Below are 12,426 nucleotides of genomic sequence, written 5' to 3' on the forward strand. Positions count from 1 at the left end.
CAGTTCATACTCACCAACTAACAATTTCTTAAGCACAATGCAATCCCTTAACTATTTTCCTCACACATCCCGGCCCACAAGATTTCCCGACGACAACTCCACAGCCTCCCCCTCCCTACTGGGCCACATATGGACAAATTTTACAGTTTCCTCCTCTCCTGGTATCCTTCTGTCTCCCTTAAATGATCATCTTCAAGTGTTCCTGAACCTTCCAATCCTAGAGAAGATTAATGAAACCCATAAAGTAACCTTTAGGATAAAAAGCAGTGAAAACCGCGCAAAATTTAGAACAGTTAACGGAAATTAATTGGAATTCTTTGTTAACACACCAAGATATACAAACACAACCTTCAACTTATTCCTGGACACAGTGTACAGTATCTATTATTCATCTTTCCCCAAGGTGACAAAATTCATATCAACTAAAAGACTTAAAAAACCATGGATCACTCAAGTTATCATTAAATCAATACAACACAAATTTGCTCTGTATAAAGCTTATAAACTAGGAATGATAAACTTTGATACTTACAAAAATTATAGAAACTATTTAACAAACCTCATTAAACTCACTAAAAGAAACCATTATCTACAAAAATTCTCAGATTTTGGATTAAATACCAGGAAAATATGGGAAACAATAACTGAACTCTCAAACGCCAAGACTAAAATGAAGACAACAACAAAGTCAGTAATGCACAACAACCAAGTCAGTAATGCACAACAACCAAACAAAGAACACGCCGCATGAAATATCAAATGCATTTAACGACTATTTCTCAAACACTGCCCCTGAACTTGCACACAGACTACCTCCCTTACAAACCTGCCACAACTCATATCTCCGCGGTGACTCTCCACACTCTATGGTGACACCCATTACAACAAACTATGACATAATTAAAGTAATATCAGCTCTCAAAAACAAAAAAAGGTCACAATGATGAAACACCAGTTGCTGTTAATAAAAGAAAACAGACTTATTTGCCAGACCACTCACACTTCAACCAATCAGTCAACACAGGAACCTTCCTTGACAATCTGAAACTTGGTAAAATCATTCCCATTTATAAATCAGGTCGTAAAACAGATGTATCAAACTACAGACCCATCTCTATATTACCTAATTTTTCCAAGATATTTGAATCATTAATGAAAAAACATTTATTTATTTATTTTTTTAAACAAGATGGAAATTTTAAATAATGGACATTTTGGTTTCAGACCAGGCTTCAGCACTTTTGATGCCATAAATACTTTTACGTCTGACCATACAGCACTGAATAAAACCAAATCTATCTTATCCATTTTTATAGACTTCCGTAAGGCTTTTGACACAGTGCAACCTCATATTCTCCTAGATAAAATGTACCAGTATGGTATTCGTGGATGTATCCATGACTGGTTCAGATCTTCTCTAAATAACAGACAACAATATACAGTCTTTAACAATAACTTATCCCCAACTAAACCGGTATACCTAGGAGTACCCCAAGGAAGCATACTGGGCCCTATACTCCTTCTTTTATATATCAATGATATCTTCATTGTATCACATACACTCCACACTATATTATTTGCAGATGATTCTACATTTTATTTGACTGGAGAAAACCAACAGTTTTAATCTATATGGCCAATACAGAACTTAAAAAATTTTCCACCTGGTGCCTAGCAAACCGACTCACAGTTAATACTAATAAAACCTACTACATGCTATTTTCTAAAAACATTGCCACCTACCAACCACTTTCAAACCTAAGTATACTAAACAGTGATATTCTACAGGTAAATCAAATAAAATTCCATGAAATAACTTTTGACAAAAATTTAAACTTCAAGCACCACTTGTCTAATCTATGTTTAAAGATATCAAGAACCATCCCACTCCTTCTCAAAGTAAGACATTTTTTTCCAATTAAGGTTCTTAAATGTTTATATTATGCTCACATTTATCCACAACTTAATTATTGTAACCCTATCTGGTCCTATACTCATCCCTGTCATCTGTATCAACTTAATAAACTACATAAAAAAGTTGTCAAGATAATAACTAACAGTAATTTTAATGAACACACACAAAGATTATTTAAAACATTAGATATTTTGAATACTGCCGATTTATCTAAGCTGAACATTGCATCTTATGTGTACAAAACAATAAATTATAATAACTACAACACACAACCTATAAACTATTACCAAACCCGTAACCAGCATTCATTGAATATCCCCAGACACAAACTAACCCAGTTCAAACATTCACTGCTGTACTTAGGACTAAAAATATGGAATGATGTGCCACTTAATATCAGACAGTCCACCAGCCTACCTTCATTTGAGAAAAATTTAAAAAGACCTAAGATACACTCCTACTGAATCTCATATTCCAATAAGCTGATGTAAAGTTACGATTATGAATGTCTTATATTTACTGTGTCCATTATTTCACATTACCATTATTATTAGCAGTAGTAGTAATTTACTATTATTATTATTGCTGTTGTTATTGTTATTATTATTATTATTATTATTATTATTATTATTATTATTATTATTATTATTATTATCTTTATCATTATTATTAGTATTATCATTATTATCATTAGTATTATATTTATTATTATAATTAATATTCTTTTTAGTATTATCTTGATAACATTAGTTGTATTATGTTATATTATGCTCATAACATTGTTTATCTATAACCATTTTATTATTATTATTATTATTGTTATTATTATTATTATTATCATTATTATTATTATTATTATCATCATCATCATCATCATCATCATCATTATCATCATATCTATAACCATTTTATTATTATTATTATCATTATTATTATTATTATTATTATTATTATTATTATTATTATTATTATTATTATTATTATTATTATTATCATCATCATCATCATCATCATCATCATCAACATCATCATCATAACTATATTATTATTATTATTACTATTATTACTATTATTATTATTATTATTATTATTATTTTTTTTTTTTTTTTTTTTTTTTTTTTTTTTTTTTTTTAATATTTATCATTATTATTATGTGTTGTAATTTACTGCTTGGATATGAGGAAGTTTCAATTCAACGGTATGGATGTATGTGTATTGGTTTACCTGCACATACATATGGATGCACTTATAATGTGAATGGATGTTACATTTTCTTCCCTTTTTTTTCATGTTTTTTTTTTTGTTGTTGTTGTTTCTATAGCATTGCCCGTAAAGCTTTCTATAGCTTGCAAAGGGCTATTTGTCTCATTTGTTTATCTTTTCAAAAATACATGTATATAAGATAAGGTGTTTTAAGTGTTCAAAGTGTAGGGGAGGGGGAGGGGTGTTGTGGGAGTGAGGCATGTGTGGAAGGGGGAAGACAGGAGTATTGTGATGGTAGCCTGCTGTGTGGGGGACACGGAGAGGTGTTGTGGGAGTGGTGCCCACACATCACACCACACCAAACTACTACACCGCAGTACACCACACCACACACCACACCACACCCACTCTACACCACATTACTCCATACACAACACAACACCATGCCACACAGCACCGCACACTACACCAGATCGTACCACACCACACAACACCACACCACCACATCATAATCAAACCACACTACACATCATATCACATCATATTACACAGCACACCACACACCACACCGCCCTGTACGTCACACCGTACACCACATCACAACACACTACAGAACACCACACCATTTCATTAACAAAAAGTTGTTTTCCTGCCTGGAATCTCTCTCTCTCTCTCTCTCTCTCTCTCTCTCTCTCTCTCTCTCTCTCTCTCTCTCTCTCTCTCTCTCTCTCTCTCTCTCTCTCTCTCTCTCTCATAGGATAATGCGAGACCTGATACATAGCACTACCTTATAAACTGCCAGGTAACGCTAAATATACGGAATGGAAATGCGTTAGGAGTGTCAGCATTTTCTTCATATAATACGAAGGTAATCACATTTGTTACATATGTATTGAACATTCTAGTGGTACGTGAATCTCGAGTAGTTAATGAGATCTCAAGGTATTTAATGTTTGATAATAAACACGTGCATATCACAATACGAGTAAAGTAAGCAGTGATTATACATGTGCTGTATTTGCGTTCCATCATATTCATAGTTAATCTAATGAAGTTATCAAAGCGACACTACTATTAATAAAATACAACCTAAATAAAAATATAACCTAGTATATTTTCGTAATCTTATTTACAATTCCACTCCTCTCTCAACTTGTGTAAAGCATCTCCCCCACACATCCTCATCCGACTTCTGTTACCTCCCTTAATCCTGCCCCCTCGTTGCCCCATTCTAGAGTGACAGAACTTAGAAAATATCCCATTTTAGAGTCTTTAGCTTTTCCTCTATAGCTGGGACAGTCATCAATGAAACAGTTATTTGCCATTTTAACGGAGTCATGACATGCCCGCCTTGAAAAACAGACTGACAGTTTCGTCAGTGATATGAGTTGAGGAGAGCTAGGAACGGGATATACTGATCCTGCTTGCCTGTCGCCTGAGGGGAAGTGTGACTCCAATCGATGCTGCAGTGCGAAGCAGACTACTGGACGCTCATCATGGTAGCAATTAGTGGAGAAAGAAGCGTGCGTTGCTGCGGAACTGTAAACCTTGGTGCTGCAAGAGGAGCAGCCGCGAGATAAAGGAAGAAAACAGCTGCGATGACGAAATAGAGAGGAGAGGACCAGGAACAGAACTGGAAAGATTTACGTGATAAGTAGTGAATAAATAAATAAGCAAAGGGAAGGAAGGCAGGAAGATGGAATAGAAGATAAGGGAGGAGAGGCAGACAGCGATGTTATAATAGGTTTCAAAGGCCGTATTACATTGTTTTCAGGAGTGACGCAAAAAAAAAAAAAAAAAAATTGGGATCATACGTATTTTGGCAGAGCTTATTTCAGACATTCTACTGATTTTCGTCACTTTGATTAAGAAACAAAGACTACAAAAGCAGGAAGACGGAGAAGAGGACCACGCCCACACACTCACAAACACCTGCCCTCCACCCACGCACTGCTTTGCCTCTCCTCTCCTCCCAGCCTCAGCCGCGACAGAGGAGTCTTCTCGGCCGTGACACTTGCTGTTTCTCTCCACTGTTTCGAAACGAGTGCCGCACCTTCCACCTTTCCTTAATTAATCAGAGCCGGGCTCACCTGAGTCTCAGACGCCTACCTCACTCAACACTCACAAAGATAACAATAACAAAAAGTCACTGCAATTTTTATTACACCTTCCTTCTTAACTCTTCATTGACAACAATTCAGGGATAAGTGTCATTTGGCAACGCTGTCTACTAACTCGTGCTCTGATAGCCTGTTGCGTCTCGGCTTCTTGGAGGAGGCGCGAGCTCATTGGTGGATGAGTATTGTGGGTAAGTACCTTTTTTTTTTTTTTATGTAGGAGGGACACTGGCCAAGGGCAACAAAAATCCAATAAAAAAAAATACCCACTGAAATGCCAGTCCCATAAAAGGGTCAAAGCAGTAGTCAAAAATTGATCAATAAGTGTCTTGAAACCTCCCTCTTGAAGGAATTCAAGTCATAGGAAGGTGGAAATACAGAAGCAGGCAGGGAGTTCCAGAGTTTACCAGAGAAAGGGATGAATGATTGAGAATACTGGTTAACTCTTGCATTAGAGAGGTGGACAGAATAAGGGTGAGAGAAAGAAGAAAGTCTTGTGCAGCGAGGCCGCGGGAGGAGGGGAGGCATGCAGTTAGCAAGATCAGAAGAGCAGTTAGCATGAAAATAGCGGTAGAAGACAGCTAGAGATGCAACATAGCGGCGGTGAGAGAGAGGCTGAAGACAATCAGTTAGAGGAGAAGAGTTGATGAGACGAACAGCTTTTGATTCCACCCTGTCTAGAAGAGCAGTATGAGTGGAACCCCCCCCCAGACATGTGAAACATACTCCATACATGGACAGATAAGGCCCTTGTACAGAGTTAGCAGCTGGGGGGGTGAGAAAAACTGGCGGAGACGTCTCGAAACACCTAACTTCATAGAAGTTGTTTTAGCTAGAGATGAGATGTGAAGTTTCCTGTTCAGATTATAAGTAAAGGACAGACCGAGGATGTTCAGTGTAGAAGAGGGGGACAATTGAGTGTCATTGAAGAAGAGGGGATAGTTGTCTAGAAGGTTGTGTCGAGTTGATAGATGGAGGAATTGAGTTTTTGAGGCATTGAACAATACCAAGTTTTCTCTGCCCCAATCAGAAATTTTAGAAAGATCAGAAGTCAAGCGTTCTGATCTGAACGTAAAACCTGAGTGTTTTACGTGTCTGAATGCGACTGTTTGAAATATTCGTACTTCCGCCTACCACTGCTTGCCATTTGTTGCCAAAAAAAAAAAAGACCATTTACGTGAACACCTGAGTAATAGGAAGTGGAAAATGATGTGGAGTGATGTGGTGAGCTGTGATGTACGATGTGACGTATGGAGTGGTGTGGTGTGTGGTGTGCTGTGTAATATGATGTAATATGATGGGTGGTGTGGTGTGATGTATGATGTGGTGGTGTGGTGTACTGGTTTGGTGTAGTGTGTGGTGTTCTGTGGCATGATGTTGTGTAGTGTGTGATGTAATGCGGTGTCGTGTGGTGTGGTGTGTGGTGTGGTTGTAGTATGGTGTAGTAGTTTGGTGTGGTGTAGTGATGTGTGGGCACCACTCCCACAACACCTCTCCCTGTCCTCCACACAACAGGCTACCATCACAATACTCCTGTCTTCCCCCTCCCACACATGCCTCACTCCCACAACACCCCTCTCCCTTCCCCTACCATCACAATGCTCCTGTCTTCCCTCTGCTACACATGCCTCACTCCTACAACATCCCTCCCCCTCCCACAAAGACTCCATCTCTACTCACAGGATGTCTTCACTTCCTGTTATGCACTCCTGACTTTCCTTAAACACACACACACACACACACACACACACATACACAGTCATGGAGAAAGGTTTGCCGCCGTCGCTGCTGCTGCTGCTATTGCTGGTGGCGCTAAGTCCTGGAGGCACACTAAGCCCCACCCTGGCCCAGGACTGCAATGCTGCTGACGTAATAGTGCAGGAAGGACAAACACAGTTCATCGACACCATGAACATTACAGGCGGTGCAGGTTACTTTAATCTGTATATGAAGCCTGAGAGTGACTTTGATGGCGTCCAAGTTGATATCGAGGAAAGTGACGGCACTAACCACACTATTTGGCAACATGACGAGGAAATATGTTTCCCGCGCGATGACTCGTGGGTGCAATTCCAGGCTGAGACATTGATAAAAAAGACAGGACTTTATTTGCGGTTTAAGTCTCATAAATGCTGGAAGTATTGCAAAGCCAACAGTACCACGAAAAGGCCCGTAAGTCTCAGCGTGGTGGCTCATGGGTCTTCTAGGTGGATAAAAGGATTCCCACCCACGGCCTGTAACGTCACCTACTGTATGAGAGGCATTAATTCCAATGAACTGCCCTCCTGCCCGGTGCCCCCGTCCACAACCACTACCACCATCACCTCCACGACTTCCACGACACACTCTTCTCCTAAACTGACACAGGAAAAGATAGTAATCATAACGGCGTCAGCAGGTGTGATGGTGGTGGTGGTGGTGGTGGTGGTGGTGGTAGTGGTGGCCTGTCGGAAAAGGAATACTGTGATATCAAGTGAGTACTGTGTGTGTGTGTGTGTGTGTGTGTGTGTGTGTGTGTGTGTGTGTGTGTGTGTGTGTGTGTGTGTGTGTGTGCGCGCGCGCGCGCGTGTGTGCGTGCCTGCGTACGTGTGCGTGCGTGCGCGCGCACGCATGCACGCACGCACGCACACAGGGCCTGAGCTGCACTGGTGTGGTTCCGTCTCCTTATCTACATTGAAGCAATCTTCCTGTCAGTCGGTGCTCACTCTTGGCGTGTACTGCCTTCCCATTTCTGTGTCGTGGCCGAAATCTTGCATGAGTTTTACGAGTAGATGATATTCAGAGCCTCCTGGATTTTCATATTTTAATTAATCAGTCTTCTTCTGCAGCTGCTCACATGTTCATATTGGATCGCTGTTCCTCTCTGGTCTTCTCCATAAGGCTCTGTGTTCCACCTCCTCTCCACTCAACCATTTTTCCCTCAGGTCCTCTCTTTTGCAATCTTTCTATCGATTCTTCGACCAGCCTCGTCGTCTTCTAACAAACACTCTCATACTTAGTATTCTTCTGCCGACATACTGTTCCTCTCTTCTTGTAATATGACCAAACCATTGCATTCTCCTCTCTTGTATTTTCTTTGACACTTCCGTTACTAAATTATTTTTTCACTTTTTTTCTTCTTTGTCACACCAAGCATCCACCTTAACATTCTCATCTCAGCAACCTCCAACTTCTCTTCCTGTAATTTCTTTATCGGCCAAGATTCAGCATTGTATGTTACTGCTGACTTCACCACCGACTTGAATACTTTACCTTTTAGTTTTAATTAGTTCATTTTAATTAATTAATGTTATTTGCATTTCTTACAAGTTACCATGAAAACTGCTACTTTCATACATCTTAAGTTCATTCAGAGTTACTTAATGTTACTTTAATCTTTTCCACATTCATGGACAATAATTTATGGAATCATTGTGCATGAACATAGACAATATCAATTTTATGAATACATTTATTATTCAATCAATGTTCAGTTAATTAATGTTCAGTTAGAAACACACATGATGTCAGCATCACATCAATTCAGTTTATTTTCACAAAAGTGCATCCTACAAATCTATACCAAACCAAACGTAAAACTTATAAATATTCAGTAAGTATATAAGAATATAATGAATGTATTTTTTCTCCTTCTCTTCATAAGATGCTTAATATCTAGACAGCATTACACTCTCAAGTTCCACGTACTTAAAGTTGTTCTGTCCATCTCGGCCTCTCTCTGGTCAGGCCCTTTGGAACCTCCTCCTCTGTCTGCTACTGAATTCTTATTTTGTCACTCTACTCATAGAAAATTTGTTTGGTACTGTCTTTATCCCCTCAGAAAATTATATTTTCATAACATATTACATCACCACCATTCACATTTCCTATTTACACATATGATCCGCCCACAGGTGAGGTACTTGATACAGAAGAACGCCAGTCAGAGTATAGGGACAGATTTGGAGATGAGCTTAAGTGGGCGATGATATTTTCTATAGGCTAACATTTCTCCTCTGGTGCCTCGATCGCCTCCCGGCTGACTTTCCCTTCTCGATTGCTTCCTCCGTGTTATCGTCTACAATCTATATCATTCCCGTTAATTTTCTTTTGTGCCATGCTGCCTCACCCAAGTGGTTTATGGCCGCCTTCTTGTTGCTGTGTCCTGAATCCGTGTTTCTTTATTTCTCCGGTTTAATGTCCAGGGTTCCCTCGTTCTTGACATCCGATCTTCCCGACTTGTTTTTTCCCTACTTCTTCTTCTCTAGATCTTCTTTCTTCTTACTTATTCTTTTTTTTTTTTCTTCCTTCTTCCTTTTTCTCTCCTTTTTCTTTTCTTTTTTTTTGTTATCCAAGCTTTTCCTTTCATTTCTTTCATTTATTTATTCATTTATATAACACTCCCCCTTCCCACACACACACACACACACACACACACACACACACACACCGCGTAGTGTTTATCACGCTCGGCTCACAACAGAATTTAAATCCCGGGCCATGCGAGACAAATGGGCGAACCTTTTAATGTGTAGCTCCTCTCCACCAAGCTGTCAGTACATAAGTATGGGATGTGAGCCGAGGGGTTGTGGCCTCGCTGTCCCAATGAGTGGCGTAGGTGTCGTCTCAGTCCTGCCCAAGATTGGTCGCTATGAGCTCTAATCTTTTTCCGTAGGCTGGATCATCAGCAGACGACCTTAGGTGAATAACACGCACACAGACAAACTGTGTCTTGTTCCCACACACCAGCCAACCAGTGATACCAGGGAATTCAACATTTGTTATGCGCGCTGGGGGGAGGGAGAGGTGGGCGGGTATGAACCTTCTGCTCAGCTCTCTTGTCTCCAAACATCAGTTCACCAGTAACAGCAGGGAGTTCAAAATTTCTTATCGCCCGGCAACTGCCCTAGAACCTTAGCTTTCCAAGTAATGGCCGAGGCATCATTTAAAGGATGCCTTAATTTCTGTCGGGTGCTTCGGAGCTCATCGCACACACACACACAGTCATGGGGTGTCTTGCTGCCGCCAGTGCTGCTTCAACTGATACTCCTGGGACTAAGTCCTGGAGGCGCACCAAGCTCCATACTCGTACACACAACATTGTTGTTGTTGTTGGTAGTGGTGGTGGTGGTGGTCTACCGGAAGCGGAATTCTGTGACATCACGGTGAGTAATGTGTGTGTGTGTGTGTGTGTGTGTGTGTGTGTGTGTGTAGGCGATAGACTCACAAACAACAACAACAACAACACCTAACAAACACTCTCATCCTCCACACAGCACGCCCAGCTGGAGATGCCCCGCCACGCCGCGAGCCGCACGACATAGAAAACGATATCTTCATGCCATTTGAAGATCCCGCTAACGGTGCCGCGCCGCAAAGCTTCCAGAACGAACTGTACGAGTCTTTCAACGGCCACGAGGGCAGCCACAACCCATAGACAACCCCGAGACAGCACCCGCCACACAAATATGTCGAGAATTGTCACTTGTAGTTTAGTGCGTGATTGCAGTGCGCACACCGACGTTGACACACACACACACCCAGCAGGAGGCAGTAGGTACCTGTCGAAACGATAATTACTCCCAGTGAGGTCTAAAGCAATGGATCAGAGGTTGCTGTGAACTTATCATTAAACCAGCAGTGACCTAACTGAACGTTTTCTCTACTGAATGTTCTCCAACTAGTCAAAAACTCATTTATTAATAAAAAGTGTCAAAATGTTTCAAGATTTAACTCCCCTTGTGACTTTTGGCACCTGGCCAAAAACATCTCCAATAACTTTGCTTCTTCTTCTTTCCCTTCTTTATTTCAACCAAATGGCACCAATGATATCACATCTATCTCTAAAGCCGAACTCTTCGCCCAAATCTTTGCTAAAAACCTACCTTGGATGATTCAGGGCTTGCTCCTCCCTCTCCTCCACACTCTTAGACTTCTTCATGCTACCTACTAAATTTTTTTCGCAATGGTAATTTTCATGCCCTCGCTGGCCTATACCCTCGAAAGGCTTATGGACCTGATGGGGTCCCTCCTATTGTTCTCCGAAACTGCACTTCCGTGCTTGCACCTTGCCTTGTCAAACTCTTTCAACTCTGTCTGTCAACATCTACCTTTCCTTTTTTGCTGGAAGTTTGCCTACACTCAGCCTGTTCCTAAAAAGGGTGACCGTTCTAATCCCTCAAACTACTGCCCTATTGCTTTAATTTCCTGCCTATTTAAAGTTTTTCAGTCTATCCTCAACAGTAAGATTCTTAAACATCTAACACTTCACAACCTTCTATCTGATCGCCAGTGTGGGTTCCGTCAAGACCGCTCTACTGGTGATCTTCTGGCTTTCCTTACTGAGTCTTGGTCATCCTCTTTTAGAGATTTTGGTGAAACTTTTGCTGTTGCCTTGGACATATCAAAAGCTTTTGAGAGAGTGTGGCACAAAGCTTTGATTTCCAAACTTCCCTCCTATGGCTTCATTCTTTTCTCTGTAACTTCATCTCAAATTTCCTTTCTGACCGTTCTGTTGTTGCTGAGGTAGTCGGTCACTGTTCTTCTCCTAAATCTATTAACAGTGGTGTTCCTCAGGGTTCTGTCCTGTCATGCACTTTCTTCCTATTATTCATCAATGATCTTCTAAACCAAACTTCTTACCCTGATGTTACCACCCTGCACTTTTCCCCGTCTTTTCGTTGACGTCCAACACTTCAGGAAGTAAACATTTCAAGCAGGGAAGCCACAGAACGCTTGACTTCTGATCTCTCTAAAATTTCTGATTGGGGCAGAGCAAACTCTGCCTCAAAAACTCAATTCCTCCATCTATCAACTAGACACAACCTTCCAGACAACTATCTCTTCTTTTTTTAATGACTCAACTGTCTCCCTCTTCTACACTGAACATCCACGGTCTGTCCTTTACCTATGATCTGAACTGGAAACTTAACATCTCATCTCTAGCTAAAACAGCTTCTATGAAGTTAGACGTTCTGAGACGTCTCCGCCAGTTTTTCTCATCCTTCCAGCTGCTAACTTTGTACAGGGGCCTTATCCGTCCATGTATGGAGTATGCTTCACATGTCTGGGGGGTTCCACTCATACTGCTCTTCTAGACAGGGTGGAATCAAAAGCTTTTTGTCTCATCAACTCCTCTCCTCTAAATGACTGTCTTCAGCCTCTTTCTCATCGCCGCAATGTTGCATCTCTTGCTATCTTCATCCGCTACTT

General features: G+C 40.7%; 1 protein-coding gene across 1 annotated transcript; it reads left to right on the forward strand.

The window, feature by feature from the left end:
- Nucleotides 1–6,772: 6,772 nt before the first annotated feature.
- Nucleotides 6,773–10,935, forward strand: LOC135094065 (uncharacterized). The gene is made up of 2 exons (XM_063993812.1): nucleotides 6,773–7,708; nucleotides 10,491–10,935. Exons 1-2 carry the CDS (start codon nucleotides 6,997–6,999, stop codon nucleotides 10,649–10,651), a joined length of 873 nt encoding a protein of 290 aa, XP_063849882.1. The 5' UTR covers nucleotides 6,773–6,996; the 3' UTR covers nucleotides 10,652–10,935.
- Nucleotides 10,936–12,426: the final 1,491 nt, after the last annotated feature.

The sequence above is a fragment of the Scylla paramamosain genome, chromosome 44 (genome assembly GCF_035594125.1).
Source record: "Scylla paramamosain isolate STU-SP2022 chromosome 44, ASM3559412v1, whole genome shotgun sequence".
NCBI lineage: Eukaryota > Metazoa > Arthropoda > Malacostraca > Decapoda > Portunidae > Scylla > Scylla paramamosain.